Below are 25351 nucleotides of genomic sequence, written 5' to 3' on the forward strand. Positions count from 1 at the left end.
TGAATACCTTTCATCTCATCTCTTGCAGATCTTTTTCAGTTCATGCCTCATTTACATCATTATTTTCTGTGCAGTCCATGTGTAAATACTTTGTACTGATTTCATAATTGGTAATATCAGACTTCTTGATAATTTATATATGAACCAAATTTTTTAAAAAAGCTGTCTTCTTTACTGGTAAATTAGAAATCAGAATTTAAATTCTGATTTCAAACACATGCAGTTGGGTTGACTCTTGTAATACTTCATATAAGCAAACACACTTTCTGCAACTTCCCGTAGAAAAAGCAGTATTAGGAATTGAGGCATTGCATGTCTCTGGTTGTAGTATTTTTACACTAGGTAGGTATGTTGTCCCTAGCTGTTACATTCGTTTTGACTAATTTCATTCTTCATTTATATCTGTTTTTTACAACGCTTCTGGAAGATGAATAATGTCGTAGAGTGCATACAGAAGAAGTGTGACTTATGCATAAACATTTGTACGAAAAATGCAAATTAAGCAAGAAATACTGTATTTGGCAAAACAGTATTAGAGAATAAACAGATCAAAAAAACAACTGAAAATGTGAACTGTGACATTCAATATGTCTTATTCTATCATCTTTATTAAAATATTGATATATAATAAATTATATCGAATATATCTTATATATGATTATTAATTTAATCTTATGTAACTAATATTTTAAAAACTTTATTTTCAATAATATTTTTGTGTATATTTTGGGAACGTAATATGTTCTATGGTAACTCTTAATATACTTCACTACATTTCTAAAAGTCATAGCTGATAAATGTGGCCAACACATCTGGAACGTCAATGTAAATATATGATTTTCTGTATCTTAAAATTTTTTTCTTCAAACAGAATCATTCAGAGTATCACAATAGAACATAGCTGGAGCCAACTATATAATTATTGGTGGAATATAAAACTAATTAATAAAATTCTCTTAGAAAAGGTTGGAATGTCTTGGACAGAATTATATCCCAGAAAAAAAAAAAAATTAAAAGTTACATGGTGACTGTTGTACTTGGTACTCTCTGTTGTGGTTTCATGCTTGATGCAGAGGAAAAGAACTGTGAATGATAGAAGTGGCTTCTCAGTGCCACATACTGACAAATTCAGGATTACCCACAGGGTTTTTGCCATTTGATTAGTAAAAGGAGTTAAGTGTTAATAAATTTGAATTATGTCCTCAAATACCAAATTCTCTAAATATAGAACCTGAAATATACCCAGGAGATGGCTTTGTTAACTGTGCATCTCTTTGCCTGCATGCCTTTCAGGTGCAATGGATGTCATGCTTTACTTTTGTGCCTTCGGATTTATTAATACAACTTCTTTTATAGTCTTTTTGGAGACAAAGTGCAGTGAATCATTAGCATTATTATTATTTCAGACATAGTAAAATCACACATCAACACTTAGCAAAAGGGGAAGAATTCCATTATCCATTCACAACAATTTCCTATGATAATACAAATGTTACCCAGGACAGATCTTTGAAATGGATACCAATTCTTTAAATTCTTTCCTGTCTGTTTCAGGAAATAGTGAGATCGCGTTGATAATGAAGTACAATGTGTCTAAAGTTCACTTCTAAACACTTGGCTCTTTGCTGTGAAAGTCATCTGCATTCCCTTTATAATTCTCAGCCACCAGAGATCTGCCTAATCTTGGAGATCTGATCCAATATCATTCCGAAAAATCCTTGATAATAGTTTCACCATTCAATCAATGAAAGAACTAAAGCTTACTGCTTGTGTCTTCTTAAAAAAAATCCTGAGGCAGGGGAATAAGACCTTGGCTTATGGGTTTGGAGATTTTGTTGTTTGCAAATAAAATGATCATTACTATTATTATTCAAGTTCTTAATCAAGGCAAGCAAATGGCATCTGTTTGTTATCATCCTTCCTACAGAAGACAAAGGCTTCAGTCCCTATGGTACTGACTGCTGGCCCCAAGTGGTTGCTGGATGTGACTTGGCAAGGAGTAGAAGACAACAAAAACAACTGCATTGTGTACAGCAAAGGTAAACACAAGCTGATTTTTTTTCTTTACTTTCTTGTGCGAGGTACTGAGATGAAAATATACCGGTTGCATAACAGGAAAATGAAGTAGTTTGTTTCCCCTTAAAGTGGAACAGTTTTCATTCCCATTTTCCTACCCTGCTCAGGTTTTGCTTTTTTTTTTTTTTTTTCTTTTAATGATACGAAAGCCCGACATGGTGTCTGTAGTGTACTAAATGCTTTATAAACACAGAAGGACATCAGCTGACGTAAGACGTACCGTCCATTTCTCTCTGAGAGTTAGTGCCTCTTGGGAAACATCAGTAAAATCCATACATTTTAAAAAGGTGGATTCTTTATGACATTTTATTGGACATACTGGATAGCATTTCTCCATGTTACATTACACTGTAGACTACTAACGGAAATCTGGTTTTATAAGAAGAATTCAAACTTGATTGGACTGTGATAAGACTTCATGTCAGCATGGTAACAGAAGATAACTGGAACTGGATTTCAGGGTTGCCACCTCTGACATTCCAGTCTCTGTAGCGGCACGATGTGATGATGCTTCACTGGGATGTGTTGGCCAGTGGCAGTGCATATCATTTCTGTCTTACGTGAATGGTCAGATTTGCTGAAGTCCGTATGAGTTCTTATGAGGCCCCCTAAACATGCTTTGTCTAACCTACCGCTTCTAACAGCTACTTTGGGTCGAGATGCAAAGGCTTTTGTCTTGCATCTTGAACCAACCCGAAGAGCCAGGAGTTCAGTCCATAGTGCCATGGACTATGCAGCATACTGTTTGGTCGGTCACTGTGAAAGCTTTGTAAATGTGGTTATGGTATCATTACAGTATGTTAAAAAAAACCCAAAAAAAACAAAACCCACCTGAATGCATGGAATAAGAATAACTTATTTAGCGTAGCTGTTTTTGGCATTCTCCCTGAAGATCAGGTTGCAAAACTATGACTTTCCGTCCTTGTATTTCAGTCACCAATCTCAGCACTTTGTGAATATTTCAGAACATGCACTGTTCTTGTTTAATTTCTTTTAGGTTTTATTTCTAACCAAGCAGACCTACTGAGATCAAAGATTTGTTTGCTGAGGCAACCTAGTGACCATTTCAGCATACAAGCATCCAGGCAAATAAGCACCCATATCAATATATTAACATACAAACCACTAATCATAACATCAAAGACTCCTAAAAACTTACTAGAAACAATTACAACTTGTTCCTATAATCATTGCAATTTATACACTTATAAGAGGATTGCTTTTAAACCGCCACAAACCTTTGAAAGTTGAAACGCTGAAAACAGGGAATTTGCATGTTAAAAATGAGTTGCGCACCAGGGTCTTATAAATTCTTTCTATTATAATTACAGAATGCCAGCACATTCATTCCGCAACCTGAAACACCTGCAGTACTAGAGAACTGGGCTCAGATCTCAAAAGGGTTGACTGCCCTTCCTTCGCAGCTTGCTGATTGCTGCCAAAGTGAAAGAAGTTGCTCTGAGTAATACAGTGAAGCTTTTCTTGTGAATCCAGAGCTGCAGTTTGCTATCCATAGTATTGAATACTCACAGCCAAACTTTTCTGCAACAACTTTTTAATGTAATGGGAAATTACTTTCACTCCAAAATACAGCTTCTGCAAATTCCCATAGGATGATGTCTTACCAAGTATTACATTCTTTCTGTAATTATAATAATACTTAGCACATATATACCAGTAAGACTTTTCATCTTCAAAGTACTTTACAAACACTAACTAATTCATTAGACAGTTTCAGTGCTATCTGTCTGATTGAATCTATTGTAATACATTTTTTTTCAAATGCTAAAAACTTTCTTCAGTTTGGTGCAATCCGAGTAGCCCAAAACATTACTCTTTTCATTCAAACGTGCTGGATTTTGTTTCACTGATGATGCTGGTTATTTTAGTACTTGGTTAACCAGGCATTGTGCGTCAGTCAGGCAGTTTTCTGTTATTCTGTTCTATTTCTGAATTCTGTTATCTGCCGCAGATGCGTCTTAGAACTAAAGTTGAGGATAAATTTGAGCCCTGGTTTATAAATACATGTCAAAAACCTGCTACTTCACTAAAATAAGGCAGGAAATAAGTTAGGTAGATATGCTTTACCTTCACTGCTTTCTGTTCATCTCTTTGCGCTTTGAGTTGGCTGCTGTCGTTCATTAAGCACCTACACTTGCCGTGAGCTCTGCTGGGATTTTTGTGCTAGAAAGATTAATTGGCATGGATCACAAAACAATGTCAAATAGAAGATGGTAAAATAAATAAATAGAATAATGTTTCTTCCTTCAATTTGTATCTCATCATTCCAGATTACATTGCCTTGATTTGTGTTAGCTTTCTGTCTCCTATAGTGCCATTACTTCTAATGAAACGGTGTCAGCTGGCATGTAGTTGTAATTCGATGTTATGTTGTAGTTGCATGTGTATAATTTTGTTAGTTTGCTTAGCAATACATTGTTATTTCTGAAAGCAATTAGCTGAACAAATGCGTGGAATTGTACATGTAGCAGATTTGGTCACCTGGGAGCTGTTTTCCTTACTATACCCAAGATGAGATGAGTGGAATAAATTGGCACATTTCTAAGAGGAAAATAAGTTTGAGAATTGGCTAGCAGTACATGGCACTGGTCGATCAGTTGCTGACTGATGCTGCTGTATTTCCTTTTACCTTACTACAATGGTATCTTTGAGAGCAGAATTTTCCCCAGATCTTTCAGGAGAGCGTAGGAATGTCAGCCTGACTTCCAGTTCACTAGAAACTATGGGCACCGTAGTCACCCACGCATTGCACGCGGAGTAATCACAGGGAGAGGAGTCTGGCGTGTAGTTGCTATTGCAAGTGAATCTGAGCTGGCCAGCTAACTCCCTATGTGCCTTCAAAACTCTCCGTAAAATATTTTCCCTAGGCAAGCAAACACAAAAGCTGTGTGTATGTATGATGTACATACATAGGATTATATTGCTAAGTTATTACAGTGGAATCACAATTCATCTTCTCTATAAATTTTTAGATTAAGAAACCAGTTATTTAAAATCGTACATCAGAGTACATTCAGAGTGAACAGCTGTGAAATAACTATTCAGTATTTGAAATTAATTCTATTTAGTCTAGGATCACTTATTTCTATCTGTATTTTTTATAACTACATTTCCCCAATACTAGGACAAATTAGAAAAGGGAAAAGCAGTTCATTAGTATCCCTTTTTACAAGCTCTGATACAAGCTGGCTACTCGTGGAATGTGCCGTTAGCCCATTCTGGTTTTTTGAAAGGAAACTTTTACAACTGTAATTACGTTTAAAAGACATGCTTTTTTTTGTTTTAATATTTATGTCAAACTTCTCTCATGTTTCAAAAATAGTCTATTCAATAATTTAAGAGATGTCCTAGAAACAGTAACTGAAATTTTAGAGACAGATTTTAGGAATTGTACTTTATCTAGAACTATAAATACGTTCTTTCCAAAAGACAGCTACAGAGTTTCAGTAATTCAAGCAAGATACATTGGTGGGAAGTGTTAATGCATGAACTGTATGTTCGTTGCAACACAGTGTACTTGAGAAGCATTGGTGCCTAAGAGTTGTGGACCAGACCTGGTAAGTCTCTTAAGACCAGAGGTAGGAGACCCCCCACAACCTAGGAAGGGGCTGGGGTATTAACTGCAAATCTTCCACTGGGACTGTAAGGGATTTTAAAAATGAATTACAACTGAATAGAATAGAAACGGTGTAAAAATACAGTTGCGCAGACTGAAAACCATGTTCATATAACAGACATTTTTCTAGATACTATTTAAGCCATTTCTGTGAAATGTATGGATACCGTATGTTTAGTGGCATTGTTAAAACAGGGTGTCTGTACAAATATTTAGCTGTGGGAATTATAAAATCATAAGGCGATTAAGTTAGCTAGTTGTGAAATTCCAATATTGCTTTTTAAATGACTTCAGGATATAGGAGGTGCTAAGGTTATTATCTGTTATCAGGAATACAGCGGAATTGTACGACTGGATAATAACTAAACAACTGACACAATGTAAAATTACATTATCAGTGTGTTAAAACAAAATTGCGCCCTAAAGGAGTCTACATGCCAGCTCAGAGCTGCAGTGTAATTATGCTTAACTCTGATAATTAAAATACAACGGAGATCAACAGAATCATTTTCATTAAGAAAATTATTAATGATGGTGGTATAACAGTAATTGATTGCAGAGCACCACAGGATAACTCTGTGCAGGAAGACCAACATGTTTAACGTGTGTCTGGGCCTGGTGGGTTGCACTGCGTACCACCGAGCACGCTGCCCGGCCAGGCGGCAGCCGCGGGGCGCGTCCGCTGCTGCAAACCCCAAATCAGAAAATGGCTGCTTTTCAGGCTGTGGCTTGAAGGCAGAGGGACAGGTGCCGGGGGACGGGGCGGTGGGACGGGGTCAGGGTCGGCTGCCAAAAAGGAGGCGGCCGCCGGCAGCGACTTGCACGCTTCTCGAGCTGGCCGTCGTCTCATTTCGTGTGAGGCGGTGTTTGGTTTTGCATTTCCATTAGTGATTTACTGATGTTATTTCCTCCTCTGCCTGGCCTCACTGAGTAGTTTATGGCCTTCGTTATTTCTGAGAGGATGCGGGAGGAGAAAAAAAACGTCCTCGCCCCAGTGCAGTTCCACAGGCACTGCGTGACATCTTAGTAAGTAATTCCACAGGATGGTCCTGTTAATTGTCCCGGTGGTACGGACATACGATATCAATGCCATAAAAAGCCTCCATCCCTCCGTGAGTGAAATCGCAGTCAGTGCCCACTGAGCGACTATAACAAAATCCTGGCTAGGGAGGATGTTGCCTAAGGGTAAGATCCGAGAATTGTCATTTTCTTTTCGTGAACACAAAACCGGAGGGGGGGGGGGGGGGGGTGTGTGTGTGTGCAAATTCAGGGGAGTGCTTCTCCGCACAGCTAAGGGATGGGTGCTTGCTCAAACAGATGCTGCTTTTGAAAGCTGCCCAAAAAAGTCTATTCTCCAATCACAATAGAGAACAAGCCTGCTAGGGTGGATTTACAGGATGAGATTAGTTAAAATGACAGCTGCCCACACCGAAACTGTGTCATGTAGCTAATTTATAAATAGAAAGTCGAGGAGAGGCAGCACACAGGAGAGGGCAGAGCAGACGTCGGGGCTGGAAGCAGTGCTTCCCCTGGCTGCGCTGCCCTGGGGTTGACTTAAAATAAGTCAGAAAATATATAACTGTTTGCTTATTTCACTGGTACTGGGATGAGTGAGTTAGCTGATGTATGTGCCACGCATTGAAAATACAACAAGAGGTTACATGAAATTACTGGTAAGAACTGATGGCACTTTTTAATTAATTTTGCTAATTTAAAGTAAACAGTCTATTTTTTAACATATAGGAAAAGTCAGCTGTCACAACAGAAGGGTTCTCAAATTTTTCTTTCATGACTTTTCTTAATTGTTCTGTGAGGTCCTTGATACTATGTTTTCCCCAGCAAATGAATTTTCAGCTAGCAAATCCTTTTTTTTTTCTTGCAACTTCAGGCAATGTAATGGTACATTGCGCTACAGACATATAACATCAGAGACCCTAACAAGACACAGGTCAAACATCATAAGGAGTTTAAACACTGCTGCATTAGAATACAAGTATATATTGTTTTGGGTCAGAGAACAAGTTGTTTAATAGGCCAAAGGTTAACTTGGGGCATATGTTTCAGATTGCAGGGGCTTCTTTCCACATACTATTAAAAGCAAATTGAGTGAATTTACTTAGTCCGTTCCACGTGGACAGTCAGAAAACTGCAGTATCTGCTGTCCTTATGGATGCCTCCATTAGCTCAACAATGTGCTGAAGCCTTTGGTGGTGCTACAGGTTTTTGTTCTTTCTTTGTATCCACTGACAAAAAATCTGAGTTTTTAACAAAATGCATGCGATGCTTATCCTAGTATCAAAGGTCCATGGAAAAGCTCGGTTTACATTTCTTTTTCCACAACACGGAAAAATTGCAAAATATTTCTCAGGACAAATATGATAGTGTGTGTAATGCTTACATAAAATAATACCTCTACAAGGGCAATATACCTTCACAGTCATTGGAACAAAGTCACATGGATACAGACATAAAGACATGATTGGTAGGCAAGTAGATGGCACCATTCGTGTTTGGTTTTGCAGGGATGTTGAGAAGAGAGGATACCTAATGACACTGTTGCAAATGAAACTATTGCAAATCAGTTCTGCTACTTTCCTCCCTGGCCACAGACAGAGAAAATATTTTGTCCCCATGACTAGTGATATGTGTTGTTTGGTGATGGCAGACACAATGTTGTAGACTTAATTCAGACACAATTCACCTTCAAAGAAGTCACAAAGCAGGATTGTACTTTTTCCTTATTTTTTATTTTTTACCTACTCAAATAGATCCAGTGGAGGATTATCTGCTTTAGGGAGTTTAGAGGTCAGGGCCTTGTGTATGGTCTTAATTATCTACAAGAAAAAGGTTATTTTATGCATCTTTATGGAATTAGTATAATATGCATGTAATAGCATACAGTGAATTATTATATGCCCTCTAAATTCTAAGCATGTAGGTAATAAAGGGAAGATGACAAGAAATTCAGGGGTACAACTGTATTTCCACTTTCAATATGAAAATCCTTTTGTTCATTGTTAGTGCGTTTCATTTATGTAGCAGCCAAGTGATATTTTTACGTTGTTCTCATATGTACGTTGGTTTGCGGTTTTTTTCTTATGTTCTTCTTGTCACTTGTTGTGTAGTTTATTTCATAGTTTGGAACTGGAATTCTTTTGCATTTGAGGAGGCAAGGAAATAGGCAGAATACTGACATGATTTAGACAGAATTATGTATTTTGGACGGAAGCTATAAAAAGCTGTAAACTGAGTCTAACACTCAGTTATGAGAACGTGTTCAGGATGGAAAAAAAGCCCAGTCTGTACTTTACACTGGGACCATGTGAAAAGAAATACTGCTTCAACCATTCAGACCACTGGCAAAAATAAATATAAACATCATGCAAATACTTTTTTTTTTCAAGATATGTATTTGCCCCTCATTTTTGTACGTCAATTGCAGTAGAGTCAGTCATTTAGAATAATTTAGAAATAGAAAAATGTCATTATTTTCAGGATGTGACATAGATGCTAAATGTGTTTTATTTTCTTTTTAATTAAATTTGGTTTTTTTGATCCATTATGCTAAATAAATATTGAGGACTGCAGTAAACTTTGTGACCCCTGTGGCTCATGGTAGCGTTACCTCTGTCATCTTCCCTGCAAAGCAAAAGGGAAGAAAAAAAGCCCCCAAATTTGCTGAGCCACACATTTCAAGTTGTCGACAACCCCATCCACAAGAAAACAGAAGAAAATATATATGCACTCTGTCCTGTCAAAAGGCTTTCGCCTTATCTTGAGAGACTGTCAGGGCAGGAACATCATGGAATGGACAGGAGCCTATTAAATTAATAAGCTGCTGGATGGTGTCTGGAGAGTTATGATGCTCCATAAATCCAGTTTGATCATGGTGGACAAGGTTTAAATCTGCAGCCTTCTAATACTCATCCAGGTCCTGGATTGGATTTGAAGTTTTGTGCTGGAGACACAGAGATAGTCGTGCAGCTTGTGAATTAAGATTTATCATTTTTTCATACTGGTTTTTTTTTTCCTGCACTTCTTGACAAAAATGAAACCACCTTAGGGATCCTGGCAAATGTTACTGCTTGAAATGAAAGAGCTGTTGTCAAGGTGAAACCATGACCTAGAAGCCTAAAATCAAACCTTGGTCATTCTTTTCAGGCAGCTCCATTGGTGCTGGGTGTAAAACGTCTGTATGGGAAGAAACGGGGCTGGATTCACCTCCAGCCTGTTTTATAGTGATTCCTGTCAAATACACCTACTGTGTATTTGTGATACAAGACAAACCAATGGTGTGCCATATAAAAGCAAAAGCTAAAAGATGTGGAAATACATTCTTCTGCCATTCGAGGTGGTTCTGCGTATAACTGACGGTGCTGTGTGAGATTTCTGTGCCCCTTACCTCTACATGGTTAAGCCTGATGGTAATAATTCAGTGAAGACTCTTCCATAGCATTCAAGGTGCCAAGCTCCCAGGAAAACCTGTGTGACCTGCAGCCATGATGTCCATGTGGGCTGTAGAGCTGGACTGCCTGGAACGCAATGTTGAAATCATGTTGGATGTGTTTTGTCTCTAGCTGCTTACAAGCTAGGCCATTATTACAGCACAATGGGTGGAATTCAAGTGTCTCTTGGCCACTTAATTGACCTGTAAGCCAGCGAGTGATTCATTATTGGGTCCCAAAGATCATATTCCTGTTACTCTGGAGGCTCCAGCAGGTGATTGCTGGGCTTGCTTACATAGGCAACTGCACAGCCAGCAGTTCTCTCTTCTCAAATTCCCTAGCCACGTTTTGGATCCTGCTTAATTTATTTATTGATGATACTCAGAATCTGTGTTACTTTTAAAAGCGATCTGTGCTCATTTTTGTTTTCACTGTTAATTTAGGAGCGTAAAGAGACTTCTTGACATCAGAGAAGTATAAAAACAGTGCATGTGTTAGAAGAAATGGATAGGTCCTGTTGCAATACCAAGGACACTGAGATATGTTTTATGCTCAGGAAAATGGATTCAGAGGTGAAAGCCATTGAAAAAGCTGTTCTGGTGTGTAGGTTTCCTTAAGCAGAAATTGGGATCAAGGTGTAACTCTTAGTCATATCCATCCATCCATACATCTCCCTCCATTGTCTTCCAGAAATTAACCTAAGAGCTGTAGCCAGAGATCGTATGTGACTGAATCCTGACCTCTCTATTGATCCTGGGGATCAATCTGTGTACTCTCTGATCCAAAGATCAATGCTGGCATTTCTCTCCTTCTCCCATGGCATTCCAGCACTGCTCCCTACTGTAGACGGAGGCCACAAGGAGCAGGACTTCACAGCGGGGCACCGTGGCGCTGAGGCCAGCAGTGTGGCCCACATCCATTTTTCCTAACACAATGACAATTGCACCCTGTTATTTGGGTCAGGTTGTGAAGTGTGTATAGTGAAATGGGGAGGAGGGAGAGTGGAGGTTAGGGAATGAACTCCAGCCCGCTGCAGCGTTCGGAGTCCCTCGCTGCAGCCCCACTTGCAGATGAGGCAGGATGCTCCCACTGCCTGCAGCTGCCCTTCTCCTCACCAGTGCTGGGGCACCACTAAGCCTTCTCTCCATTTTAGTCTTCTCTGAAGAGAACTGAAAAAAAAGTATGGAGAAGTTGCAACCTGTTTCGGTGTGTAATATTTAAGGAACAAACCCCTGTTACTGCAGCCAAGGAGAGAACTAAGCAGCTTTCTTAAAACATAATTTCTTTTGGTGTTACAAAAAGAAGAGGAAAAAAATAAAAAAGCTGTTTCAGATTTCATTTTTTCTTTCTTGTTTCAGTTCCATTCCGTCAGGGCAAGTGGGGCAACGTGATGCTGACAAACAGAAATCTATGCTAGAGTGTGCCCGAATTGTGGTATTTTGAAGCTAGATGCGATGCTGAAGCAGGTTTAGTAGAGTTGTTCTGTAGCTGAGTGGTGACGCACGTGACTGAATCGGTCGGTGGCATGTAGAAGCAAGGTTTGTTGCTGGAGCAGAAATTGCCTGTAAGATAATTTCCTATGATAATATCATAGTATACCGGCATATATGCATGCATATGTGCATCTCTCTCTCTCAAAAAAAAACCAAACCCACTCAGGCCGCAGTTAGTGTTTCACTCAAGCCACAGAAGGTTCTAAAATCTCTTCCTATCACTGCAATATATACTTCTGCATAGGCAACTCCAGCTATTCTGAACAATTATACTTTCACAGGTTAATAGTCATTGAGAGGAAATATTATTTGGAAACGAGCTTAGAAGATAGAAAGAATAAGTCCTAGCTAACATTGTTAAGGCTGGAGAAAAGAGGTAGTATTAGCTTTAGAAATTACAGAAGAATGCTAGTTTTGCAATGAAGTGGTGAAAGTAGATGACGACACAGGGAAAAAATACACATTTTAGGGAGTGCAAACCAATATAAAAAGAATATTGAAAAGTTAGATTGTATTAGAAACGCTGTAAGAGAGGTATATTCAGACGGAATCAGATGGATTTAGTAACATTGTAACTTCTTATTTAAAAAGTAGAAGTGCACAGTCAGATAAAACATACTGGGCTCTATTACATCATTTTTGTAAATGGAGAATTCTTGTTTGTGACAGTGGTGATATAGAAACACTCAAACTGAAAACTTGCTTTTGCAATTGAATATATAAAAATAATGTGGTAGAAGCATATTGAACAGTAAGGACATTGCACAAATTATTCAAGATCTGAACAAATGAAAGACATTTTTGAGAAAACCAAGGATCGGTCGGTTAACAGGAATTGACTGATATGCCCGAACCTTCAACTTGGAAACTAAGATGAAGTATTGTGGTTGGTCTCTTAGCTGAAACAAATGTTCAGATACGTAGGAATGGAAACATCTGAGACGTAGAGGAGACAACTGTGTCTTTGGCCAGCCAAAATGTTTGGTGATATTATAAGATGGGTGATTGAACTTCAAGTATGAGATGAAAAGGAACTGTTTTGCAGTAGGAAATGAGAGGGGTGACATCAAGTGATCACTATGCATCTTCTATTAATAAACTGTTCTTTTAAATGTGAGCAGGCTCACTTTTATGGTGACTGCACGTGCATTTTAATGGATTTAAATTATGTGAGGTTTAAATGCATTTTCAAGTTACAATTAAATGAAAATTTAAAATAAGACTGACAGATTGCTAAGGTTAAGCCAGTTTTATGATTAAGTTTCAATTAAATTATATTTATCGTTGGAGCAAATGAAGTGTAAAATCACAAACAATGATATTTTTCAGTGGCTTACTTTGGTGGAAAGTGTAGCCTGAAGTATGACTTCAAGACTTTTATATTCCCTTCCCTCCTAAAGTAGAAATTAATTAGGGCTAAACAAGCATTGGCTATATGTTCAGAACCCCATCCTGAGAGTCTTTCGTGGATCACTGGTCCAGGAGCAATTTGCTAAGAAAGCTGTTTTGTGATGCAAAGTATTATGTATTTTATTTGAGTTTAAATAGCTAAGTTAGGGAAGAAGTTGAAATTTTAATAACGGTTTAAAGAATGAACTGTTTTTGTTGCTTTCATGGAAGCCATTTCTGGCCCTTTGCACTTTCTCAGAAGATCTGCTGAGATCAACTCTTTAAATACAGTTCTTTCTCTTCCCATGTACTTTCTATGTAAATCCTTAAATGTCATAAGCTTTGCAGTGAGTCAAGGAGAGAATGCTGGTTTTGTACACACAAGCTATTTCTCAATTACATCCACTGCACCATAACGCATGAAACATGACAATTTTCTGGCCTGCCACAACACGATCATCAGCTTTACGTAAGTGTGGTACTACTCTGTTTTTCTGATACACTTTCTATAATTCATTATTTATTTGCTCTTCATTTTGTCCTACAGAAAGGTATGTAAAAGGAACAACATTCTGCATTCTGTTTGCTTGGTTTGATCTTAATTTTATAATCTAAGACATAAAATAACAAATGGATTAACTTGGCACATTGAGCAACTTCAATTTTTTTGACATATTTAAAAACCTATCCTCAGCACCATAAAAATTGTTCTTTCCAAAACACCATTCCTCTCCTTTATAAAAATGCTCCTAAGTGATGTTAAAAGGAAAAAATAATTTCAGATCAATTACACCTAAAAAAACCCTTTAATGTATTCAGCTAGAAGATTCCAAAAAAGTGATGAGCTGATATATGACCTTGTTCTCTTTAAGAACAGCAAAGTGAAGCCTGATCCTAGTGTTAGCACTTGGATTTTTGTTGTGTGTTGCTAATTATTGCAAAGTCTAAACATGTGAACTGTTGAATACTCAAAGGTCTAATTCTACAGAGAGAGTTCGGTTCCTGAATCAGAGAAGTCTCCAAAGGCACCCATTGAGAAGTACTTCCCTTAACAAGAGCATTTTCTTGAAATGGGACTCTTTTCAGCTGTTAAACTGGTACATGGGAGATCTAAGAGTTGGTCCTTAAGCTGAAGATATTGAAGGAAATTCTTAAGTTCAGGGCTGCTATTTTTGTGTGTGGCTGTATGCTGGTTTTTGTATGGCTGTATCACATCCCTTGTGTTGTCTCTGGGACATTAGTGTTATAGAAGAATCAATTGGAGCTGATTAGCTGAGGTTTCCTTTGAGCACGTTAGCCTGACAGTCTACCATTAATATCCGGCAGCATTCTTTATTTTTATTTAGTTTCCTTACCTTCTTTCTTTCTGGAGAAAAGTTGGGTCAATTTGCATTTGCAATTGGCAGACTCCATCCACTATTACTAATAACGTTGGCTGGGGAAGAAGAAACAACGTGCAGTTTTTAACAGTAAATGTGAATCTAATTCTGTGTTTTGGAAATGGTCTGATCAGATTTTAGCTGTGTGCCACAAATCAAACACCTGATTTATCAAACTGTGTCACTTTTATGTAGTAACAACTTGTCAGATCCTGGTAGAAGGTTGCCTGTGATTCATACTGCAATGAATTCGTTAGCTGTAGCCCCCCAAAATTAGCTAGTAGGTGCATATGCCCAGCTCAGCACAATAAAAAAATGTACACTGTTTCTTTTCCAATTATTTATTTTCAGATGGCATCTCTGATGAAAATTTGTTAAGCTAGAGTTTTGTAGAATAGTACTGTAAATGGAGGACACAAAAAGAAGCAAAAACTACTCTGAGGAAGAACAATTCAGTTTGACTTATGAAAAAACCTTGCTTTTCTTTGATATTTTTAGAGACAAGTTAGAGTTTTAAACTCAATATTCTTGTAGGGTTACTGTATTATTTTGCTTTATCCTGATATAACTATTGTTTCTATGGAAAACAGACTTTTTTCCATAGCACTGAACCAGTTAGACTATATCCTTTACACAGGGAACGGCTGTTAATGTGTTGAGATATTTAAAATATTTTCAGTATATAGCATTTGGTTGGTGCGTTATCTTTTTTTGCATCACAGTCAGTTATCTTCATTGGCACCTACTGGTACAAGACTGATGTAGTGGAGTAAAGAGTCATCCCATAATTCTCCTCGTTTGTTCTTCTCATTTCTTTCCTCATTTTCTTGCTCTGCCGAAATTCAGATGCATAGAGGAAATGTCTAAAAAAGGATGAACCAAGTCTCTGAGTAGTCCTTTCTAGCACGTATACCATATCATAATTGTAAGTACCTAAAGATACTGAACTCTGCCCTCCAGAGATGGAAAAAATTGTCACCAGACAGAGCAAGTCATCAGCAGGGACTTGCAGGTCCCCTATCATCCCTTCATCATAGATCCTAAATATTGCATTACCAGCAGGGCTCTTTGGCAAATTAAAACACCAGAGAGAAGCCACGCAGGACTTCACGTGGAGTTCAGGAGATGAAAAGGAACTGCCGGAAGTAATTGAGTCCCAACGTTTTGATAATATGTGGTTTGTTAATTACATTTGCCTTTGTTCCCTTTTGCAAACGGGATGCATCATTCTCTGTTTTTCAGAGCTTATATAGTGGTCTGTCTGTGATAATCTAGCACTTAACTACACATAGCTGGACTAATAAATAAGCTTTGCAGAGCAATAGCATGCATATTGCATCTTCAAAATCTTTTTCTATTATCTACTCAGAATGTTTTATTTAACCTAAAGTAATAGTGCACAAGAAAGAGAAAGTATTATATAGTACTTTCCATGTCTGAGCAGCCCAAATAGTGAATGCGTGATTTATGGCATTTGTGGCTGAAATGCAGGAAATTTTTTCTTGAGTGGAAGTGGTTTTAAAATGCTTTGTAACATGTGCAGTAACAGTATGTATCCTTTTAAGGCAGGAGGTAAGAAGCAAACATATGAAGCCTTATTATTTAAGAAAGATTTGGATGCTCAGCATGTCTCTTTACATCTATCACTATAAAGAGAAGAGAATAAAGGATTATTTGGAAGTATATTGATGGATTGTTGAAACATAACTACTCAGTCAGCCAGGCTTTTGATAACTCTTGTATATACTTGGAGTTGGACGTGCTGACATGTAACACAGCTATATCTCATTAGGTTTATGTAAGAAAAGTGGGTTTTTTTCTGAATGTATTTGATGCCCTCTTCTTTAATTTTTTGGTATACATAACCCTTCCTTTGGGAGATTTTAATATAAAATACTTACTTTCTTACCCCATGAACAACTCACTCTGAGTTGCTTAGACTTTGAAATCTCTCCAGTTGTTAGCTGGAGACAGTAGTGTGTGCTCAGGTAGAAACAAATTTGAGGTAAACTTGTCATCGTTGTTTCATAAAGAGAATAAACTAATACTTGAAATATTCGCAGCAAGTTTTTGGTATTTCAGTTACAACACAGTGAGGTACAGCTCTGTATTTGGATCTTAATTCATACTTCCTCAGAAAGCACTGACATTTGGATTTGGGAGGAGGTTGTAATTCTTGGCTTGACATCTTTTTTTTTTTTCAGAATTGTACCCTTTCTTAATTCATATTTTGGTCCAATCTTGAGGCATTATGTAATTTTTTTTAATTGGGGGAGAGTGTGAATAGCTGTTTCTCTTGGAGAAAAGAAAATGCATAAAGGCAACTACAGAGAGTGAACATAGTGTTATTCTAAATTGTCAGATTGTGCATAGGTCTCTCTAATACTTCTCAGGTTCTAGTCTGCTGGTGATATAGTTTCAATAGATGCACTAAGGAAAGTGCCAAGACCAGCTTTGACAGGGTTTTCTTTTTTTTTCTTTTTTTTTTTTTTTTTTTTCCTCCTCCTCCTCTTTCTCGTTTAATCCCTGTGGGGCTCTGTGATTTTTCATAGCTGGACTAAAGTTGTGTCAACGGGAGACTTGCACCATAAAGACTGAAATGTTAAAGAAAGCTACAAGGAACAGCTTTGAGGCAAGGTTTCAAGCTTTGTCATCACGCTTGAAGAATTTTCTGTTTAATGTACTGTAATGCAGTATTCAATGGGGACAAGTTTAATTGAGTTTTACACAACCCAGTTGGGAGTAGCGCTGCAAGGTAGGTGATGTCTAGGTTTTTAATCTTCCACTCCAGAGAGGCTTGTTGACGAAGTGGTTCTTTCTCTTTGTAAGAAAAAAGGGAAGCATGAGAAATGATACATCCGTGGATAAAACCAATTGGCAACCCCCAAAGGAATGAGGGCGATAAGGCGAATCCAGCACTTGTAAGAAATAAAAGAATCCAACTGTTCATTTAAATGAGAAACAACACATGTGATTGAGGAGGCAGGGAGGCTGGGCGCTGGAGTGGGGAGGAAGGGACGAACAAACAGAGCGGCTGGTGTCGGAGTTAGGCGTCCCGCACAAACAAGCCGGGGATCGTTAGGCAGGTTACCGAAGAGATAGTTAACAGCATGTATTTTTTAAAGAAAAAGGAAAGCCAGGCGTTCGCTGTATCGGAGAAGGTGGCTGAGGTGGCAGGAGGGAGGAGGCTGCTGTTAGGCAAGCCCTACTTAAAGAATCGCTACTCCTTCCCCGAGGCCTAACAGCAGCTCTCTATCAAACAGCGTAAAAATAGCACTGGACCCTGTCAAAGAAAAAATAATACCTTCTGTGTAAGCCTGAGTGTATTAAACTGCAGTCCTGTGCAAGTTACTTCTGCTAGAACTTAAGCAGCCGAGAGGATAAAAGTGTGCAGTCAATATACTGCCAAATCATCTCCCCGCTTTGGCGCTGCGTCCCTGCTAAAGCAAAAAACATTTAGCTAGCCCTAGAAGCGGTCTGCCCTTCGTTAAAAATTCCGCTCTTGCCAATCGTGTACAATTACATGTTAAGGCGTATTTTAATTTTCACCTGTAAAGCGATACCGATAGTGTTCCACTTGTTTCCTCTTAAGATATTTAAAAGATTTGACCTGGTGTGTGTCAGGCACAGTTTGTTTCTTGGTTTGTTTTGTCATTTAATGCTCACGTTGGCGTATTTGTGCAGAGAGATTTTCGCCCTCTCTCCGGAGTCGTCCACCGGAGGAGACACTACGTTGTGCAGTGATGGTTTTCAGGTTTTCCCTGCCATTTAACATCAGATCTCTCCTTTCGCATCGTCAGAACCAACAGGACTTAACGCGTGGTCTTTCTCCATAAAATATACTGAAGGCCAAGGTTGGCATGAGCTTAAGCAAGCAGTAGCTGGGGGGGGCTTTGCCGCCAAGCGAGGTGTTCGCACGCTTTTCGGGGAGGCTGGAGGGCGAGGAGAGCAGCCAGCCAGGCCGACCTTGCACACCTCCGTCCCGCTCTGCTGCCTCGCCTAGGCGTCCGCCCGCCGGTGCCGCAAACGAGCCCCAACAGCAAGATTAGCCTCGCACCTTTTTCTAAATCCGCCATTACCCCTTTCTTTGCCCAGATCGGGCGGCTTTCGCACCCACCGCAGGGGAGCGAAGGCAGCCGTGGCTGCTAGTCCAGCCTGGTTTTGGGAGGAGAGGGGGGGGTGGGTTTCATAACAGCATGGAAAGCCTCGGTAACCAGCTATTGTGTGGGAGGGTTGAATTTCACCCGCAGAACACATACGGTAAGACAAATTGGAAATTGCAGCGGAATATGCAGAATTTGCACTGTGCTTCTTTCCAAGGTACCACCAGAATCTCTGTTAAATTTATAAATACAGTACACATGCAAAGTATAGAGCTGAGCAAATAATTCACAATGAATAATTTATCTGACAAATTTAGCCTTTTTTCTGCTCATGAAATATCCATGAACAGATCTGTGATTTGTAACTGCAACCTTTACAGTGCATTAGCATAGGGTTTTTTTTAATTTAATTTCCTTGTGTAGTTTGGTGTAAAAAAGTAATTCCCTGTTATTAATCATATTAGCATTTTAAATAGTCCAAAAGTAGGCTTTGAAGTTCAGCCGTCAACTAAGTGAAGGGGCCGAAGGAGATAGGTGTTTTTACCTTGCTTCTGCTGCTGTTTGTCCAGAAACATTTTTTCCGTAGGCTGCATTTGCAAGGAGACATCACAGCAATTTTTATTTTTGCAGCCTCTCTAGTGTAGAAAACTACAGAACTGTCTCTTCTTTAGTGGTAGTGAATATTCTGAACAATAATGTCCAGTGAAGCACAGCTTTCAGATTAAAACTGAGGTGGGAGGGCTTGGGAGGATGGGGCTGCACCCTCACCTTTTCTTAATAGCAATGCCTACTTTGAAGGATTTTGCAGTAAATCTCTCTTGTAACACATAGCATGTATCCCCGTTGTAGCCTGACCGCGGCATCCTTTTGCATGTGCTGAAAGAATGGGGAGAAATAAGACTCATATTTCACAAGGCCTTAGCAAAATTTGAAGCACTATTTTCAGAATGAATTGGTTGTGGTTAAATAAACATAAACTAAAAGCCTGGGGTTTTCGAGGGGAAACAGTTTGAAAACGTGGCATTAGCAGATATGTTTACTGAAGATTCTCAGACGATATATTTTTTTCAGTATCTGTTCATCTTTCTATTCTAATATTTCCTCTATCATCACACAAAATCATCACTATTTACTGTGGACTAAAGCTTTAGGAGTTTAACTGGTTTCAGTTAAGTTGTCAACTGAATTTTTTTTCAGCCTTGTTAAAAATACAGATAGACATTTTTAGTGTTGATAACCTTTCAATTCATTGAATTTCTCCCATGATTCCAAAATTTCCGAAATATTTTTTAGCGTTTCCCAAATTTTACCTTTATCTATCTAAGGCTGTAACCTCAGAGGCTTAAGAAATGGGCAGAAATATAAGAAAATCTTAATTAAGAGGGACTACTGTAGCCAAAATAATACATTTGTGCTTTATTTGACATATTTAAGGACAGTGTATGTTCTGTGAGGCTCTCACAGATTTAATACATAGCTCTGCTCAGAAGAACAGCTTTAACAATAATATCTATCTGGTCAATAGATCAGCTTATTGTCTGCATACACAAATCTGTAGGCTTTGCTGGGAAAAAGTTTACTCTCTCATTTCTAGATGGTATGGCAGAATTCAGTACAGCTAAGAAAGAGTCAACTGGATTTTACTCGTATGTGTCCTTCCCAGAACAGTTTCATAACTTCCAAGCAATTCTATATCAGCACAAACCTACTGAGGGCATTGAATGCCTTCAACAGCTGCCATTAAAAAAAGACCCAATTTGGTCCTCAGAAACACCATAGTCAGTGATGAGTGATATAGAAAGAACCCAGCCTGACTTTAGGAGCCAGGATGAGTGTACAGAACTGTTATTTCTTATAAATGGATCCACTGTACATAGGAATAATTGAGGTGTCAGGAAAAGCCCAGCCTCTATTTATAATAGGCCATGACCACACATAATAAAAATAAATAATTCAATAATTCCTTTTTTGGTATTACATACATTATATAATACATAATTACCACACATAATAAAAATAAATAATTCAATAATTCCTTTTTTGGTATTACATAATAATAATAAAAAAAAAATCTTTAGGACATTTGAAAACAAATCCCACAGCAATCAGCTGAATATTGTATGAAGAAGGAAGGAATTTTGGCATATCTCCATTCTGAAGACACAAGACAGTTTTGTTTCACTATAAGAAAAACAGGCATAAGATACTTTGCTTGCCTTCTTTACAAAGCTGTTTCAAGCAAAGAAAAACCCAAATGTTCTCAGTGCGGGAAGTATTCATACAATCTCCCAAAATGTTGGTGTAGGTAGATTAGAATATAATAAAAGCAGATACTGTAGCAGGTCCTCTGGAATAATCCCAGGTGCCAAGATCCATCCACTCTTTCATCCATCAAAATTCATTGAAACCAGTGCTCAACCTGAATGGACATCCCTGAGCAGATCTAGCCAAAGCCTAGCGAAGGAAAATCTAAATTGGCATGAGTGGAACTGTGATTTAGCCCAAAAGGCAGACTCTGTGAAGTCTCTAGACATGATTCTGACGTCTGTCCTTCCCAGCATCCCATTTGTACATGTCATAATCATGCCATTTCACAGCTGAGACCGAAATAAGATCAGGGAACAAGGGTTTTTCCGAGTGCCACCATACTGGACATCTTTGTTCCTCTCACAGGAGTATAAGTGCACTTGCATGTTTGTCTTCGAAGGAAAATAAAATAAAACAGAGCATTACTCTACATGCAGTCCTCATGCAGAAAACCAAAGCAACCTGTAGAATACGTATATATTTCCTTCGATTGCAATCAGGTAGAGTATTTTGGTGAAGCGTGTATCTCCAGCCTTCATACAGACATATAGACCAACAATTAACATGGATCTCATCCCAAATATATTTTTTGAAGTAATAACAAGTTCCAGTAGTATTTGTAGTTTTCATTCCTTCATATGTAAATGGGTTCTACCCAGAGATGACAGCCACACCCACACCTGAAGACATCGGGGTGGTTAGCCGCTTGCTCTTTGATGTGCTTGCTCTAGAAGGTGGCCTTCTGAACATCCCATCTAGTGCTCATGATGGAAAGGAAGGGGCTGATTCTGTATATTACGCTGTGGGTGGGAGACTTGGGGTTTTGTGATTTACTGGAGATGGAACAATTAGAAGAGTAAAAAATGCAGGGACCACTAAATGGAGAAGTCACGGCTGATCCTAGGGAGGAAAATAAGTGTTCTGTTTAAACCTTGTGCTAGTGAGATGATTGTATGATTTAGTAATGGGAGCTATTTCAAATTATTTCAAGCCTGGTTTTCAATGGCAAGTCACTGAATTTAAATTGATAACTCTTGAGAGCAGTACAAATGAGAGCTAAATACCTGTGCAGCTGGAAGAATTTTGTTTGATTGTTTTTTCTTTCTAAAAAATGACAATAAAATAATATATTAAGATAACATAATTGGGTAGGAATCAGCAGGGCTTAAATGCAATCAACTGTATAAAGGAGGAGTGTGGAAGCTGTTACAAACACATGAAAACATCACCCAGAAGCACAGACTGCAGAGATGAAAACATGCAGGGAAAGAATAAGAAAGTGAGAATCTCTTTTTCTTTCATAGATGATAACATCAGCACACCTGTTATTCATGGTAATCATGACTATCTATACATTTCCTATAAATATATGATAGGTATTTGTTCTATCTTGCATTATAATTAATTTCTGATATTGTCTTGATGCAGCTGGAAACAAGTTCTAAGAATAAACTCTCAAGATCCATACTTGTAAATATTAACTCTGAAGTCTAATAATGAGCTCATCTGTACAAGTTATTCATTACTTGACTCGCAATCAAATGAAGATCAGAAAATAAGGGTAGTATCGTGTTACAAAAAGAACAAATTTTACAGGAAACTTTACTTTGGCATTAGAGAGTTTGGAGCTTTGTAATTGCTTTCTGGAAAAGCATTGTCTTATTTTTTCCCATCCAGTTTCTGAATTTTACATTGAAATTCCATTTCAATATAATATAAATCCATTCATTTTCAGATTTTTTACTGCATTCCTACAAATGCTGCCTTGAGTTTTCCCACTACATATTTGGGTTTTGCCAAAACACACCAGTTTTACAGCTGGTTTTGCCAAATTAAGAGCGCTTCATTTCCATTTCAGCAGAATTTAGGAAAAGGAGTTAAAATGTGAGATCATTGAACAGTGAGTTAGCCTCCTCAGCGATGGCTTAGTATTTTGAGAAGAAATTAATTCTGTTAAGTTTGAATTATTTTTCAATTTTTTTTTTTCTAGAATGATAAGTTTTCTATTGAGATGGAGAGCAGTGCATTCTTGGGGTACAGCCCAATTCTGTTAACGAGATGTGTTGCAATTGCTAAAGAATTGCAAGGAATGAATGATTCCCAGGAAATGAACAATGGAAAATATGGGTGCGTTAATCAGTCCATTTTGTCTTCCTTTTGCCAAGGGAAAAAAAAAAAGAAAAAGCAAGCATGCAAGCAAGCATCATACTCTCCCTGATATTAAAATCTATGGGAATTTGATGAGATAAAAGAAATGTTAAATGAACATTCTTCCTCTAAACAGACATGTCTAGAAAGGCAATTTTAGTAGTACAGCAGTGTAGCATTTTGTTTTTTCTGCAATAAAGCCATCAGATCAATAAAAAATTATGTAGCAGATTATTATTACACTGTGCTCACCATAGCTCTAATCGTAAATAATACAGCAGTTATCCTGGTTATATTAATTATAATTAGAATGCAGATAATGCAGACGGTCTTTTATTACTAGAGCCAAATCAATTTTCCAGTGTTATTCAATGCAAGGTCACACAAAGTTGTTGAAGCTCTTAGACTTCTTATGAAATGACCTGCATATGTAAGAGAGGGTTTGGCTCAGCTGTGTAAGACACATTGACTGGGAAGTGCATTGAAATAATTACAGCCATGAACTCTTGCCTATAATGGCAGAATTTCATTTTATAAAGTAAGCATAGCTGTAATCCAGGCTCCTTTATGGTGGGAAGCCTCATAAATCTTTCAGAGAAGACCAACTCTTTCTCTTATTTGTAAAGCAGAAATCAAAATGAATTTGTTTCAGTTGTTACTCTTTCCATCTGTACTCTTGCGTTAAATATACTGAATGTGTACACGTTGTGTACTAATACGGAAAAAAAAAAAGAAAATATTTAACGGAGATATTTCACTGCATTATTTTAACATAGACTGTTTTAAAGTTCGCTAGTTTAGGCTCTGGGCTCTCTTGGATCACTTCAAGCTGTTATCATCTTTTAGGATTGCACTGGCTTAATGTATTTGTCTTCTATCTCTCATGGCTTCAGTTTAACTCAGACTCACAGAGGAACTGATATGCTTAAAATGCGCCTGTCTGTCCTGTAACTGATGAGCAGATTAGTAGGACACTGCCAGATAATCATCTCTGAGATGCATGGGATTCATATGCGTAAATGACGCATGGCAGAGAGAGGGAAAGACCGGGGAAAGTGTCATTTAGTTTTGCGCTTTTCCGCTTTCTTTAAGCACGTATACAGATGGCCATTAGATATGCTCTATGCCGGATTCTTGCAGTTTGGAATTCACTCTTCTTCTTTTTGTTCTATCTGTCATGTACTGAAGTGCTTCCAGAGAAACAAAGCAAACAACAGTAAGCAGAGCGGAGGCTGCAAGTAGGAGCTACTTAGCGAGAGGCACAGTGCTAGGAGCAATTTAAAGAATACAGGGTTTGTTGCTACTTGCTCGCTCGCTCACTTTGTTTTGGCTTGCTTTGTTACTCCATAGAACAGATGCTATAGAAAAAAAAAGGAATAGCCCTCCACAGCAAAAACACTCACATGTATTTGAAGATAGCAGCGATACTTAAATCTTTAATATTCCTCTACAAACCGTGCTCGCAGGTGGGTTTGCAAATTTGCTTTTACATCAGCGGGAGCTTGGCGTGTGTATGGGAGCAGAGTGGTCCAGGCAATCTCCTGCATGCCCATGTGTGCGTTGGGGCTTACATCTGGCCTCTCGCTCATACCTTAAGTCAGCAGCGGGATGGCATTTTAAAAAGGGTCTCTGATCACTTTTTGCTTTTTAACTTGTCATAAATCCTATTACCAGCAGTACCTGAGCTGGAGGACTCCGGTCATTGGAATCAAAATGCTTCCTTCTGCCAATAACCAAGGAAGGAGACAAAGCCGTTTGGCAAGCAAATGAATCTTAAGTAGCCGCACTGGAAATGCTTATACTTTGTTCTAGATAAATGTAGCACGCATTTTGATAGTATATCACAGTGTTCAGCTTATAGAATGTGAACGGGGTTTATGTGTGAGCGAAAATGTGAGAGAAATAGAGGAAAGGGTGTTACTGAAAACTTGGTATAAATGGACTTTGAGACTTTACTCAAATATTAGAGATTTGCACTTTCAAACCAAATTATTCTAAAGATAAATGAGGAAAAAAAAAAGAAATAAATGCTCTTCAGAGATATTTCCATGACATGTATGATTTTATACCTATGATACTTCTCGTGGGTATCTCTGGATTTATTCTTATCTAGAGATAAGTTGATCTCTCTGAGCCCCACCTTCCTCTTTAGTTTGGTGGCAGTAATTTAATCAGGATTTCCCATAAGCCTCTCGTTTTCTACAAATACATTGCTGGGTTGGTTTGGTTTGGTTTTGTGTTTTAATTATAATAATGTAACAGTACTTACAGGTTCAGGGCATCACTTCCTAAGCTTGCAGCATAAGATAGAACAAGGGAACATTGGGGCAAAATTGATTTTAGTTTATCAGTTTTACTGAAGTTACTGCTCCAT

At 38.2% G+C, this 25351-nt stretch overlaps 1 protein-coding gene across 1 annotated transcript in view; it reads left to right on the top strand.

The window, feature by feature from the left end:
• The window catches only part of ZFPM2 (zinc finger protein, FOG family member 2), a 279385-nt gene that overhangs the window by 168876 nt on the left and 85158 nt on the right, over positions 1 to 25351 (top strand). Inside the window, 1 exon segment of the mRNA XM_075705075.1 lies at positions 1928 to 2039. Within this exon segment, the coding sequence (XP_075561190.1) occupies positions 1928 to 2039 (112 nt within the window).

The sequence above is a fragment of the Pelecanus crispus genome, chromosome 2 (genome assembly GCF_030463565.1).
Source record: "Pelecanus crispus isolate bPelCri1 chromosome 2, bPelCri1.pri, whole genome shotgun sequence".
Taxonomy (NCBI): domain Eukaryota; kingdom Metazoa; phylum Chordata; class Aves; order Pelecaniformes; family Pelecanidae; genus Pelecanus; species Pelecanus crispus.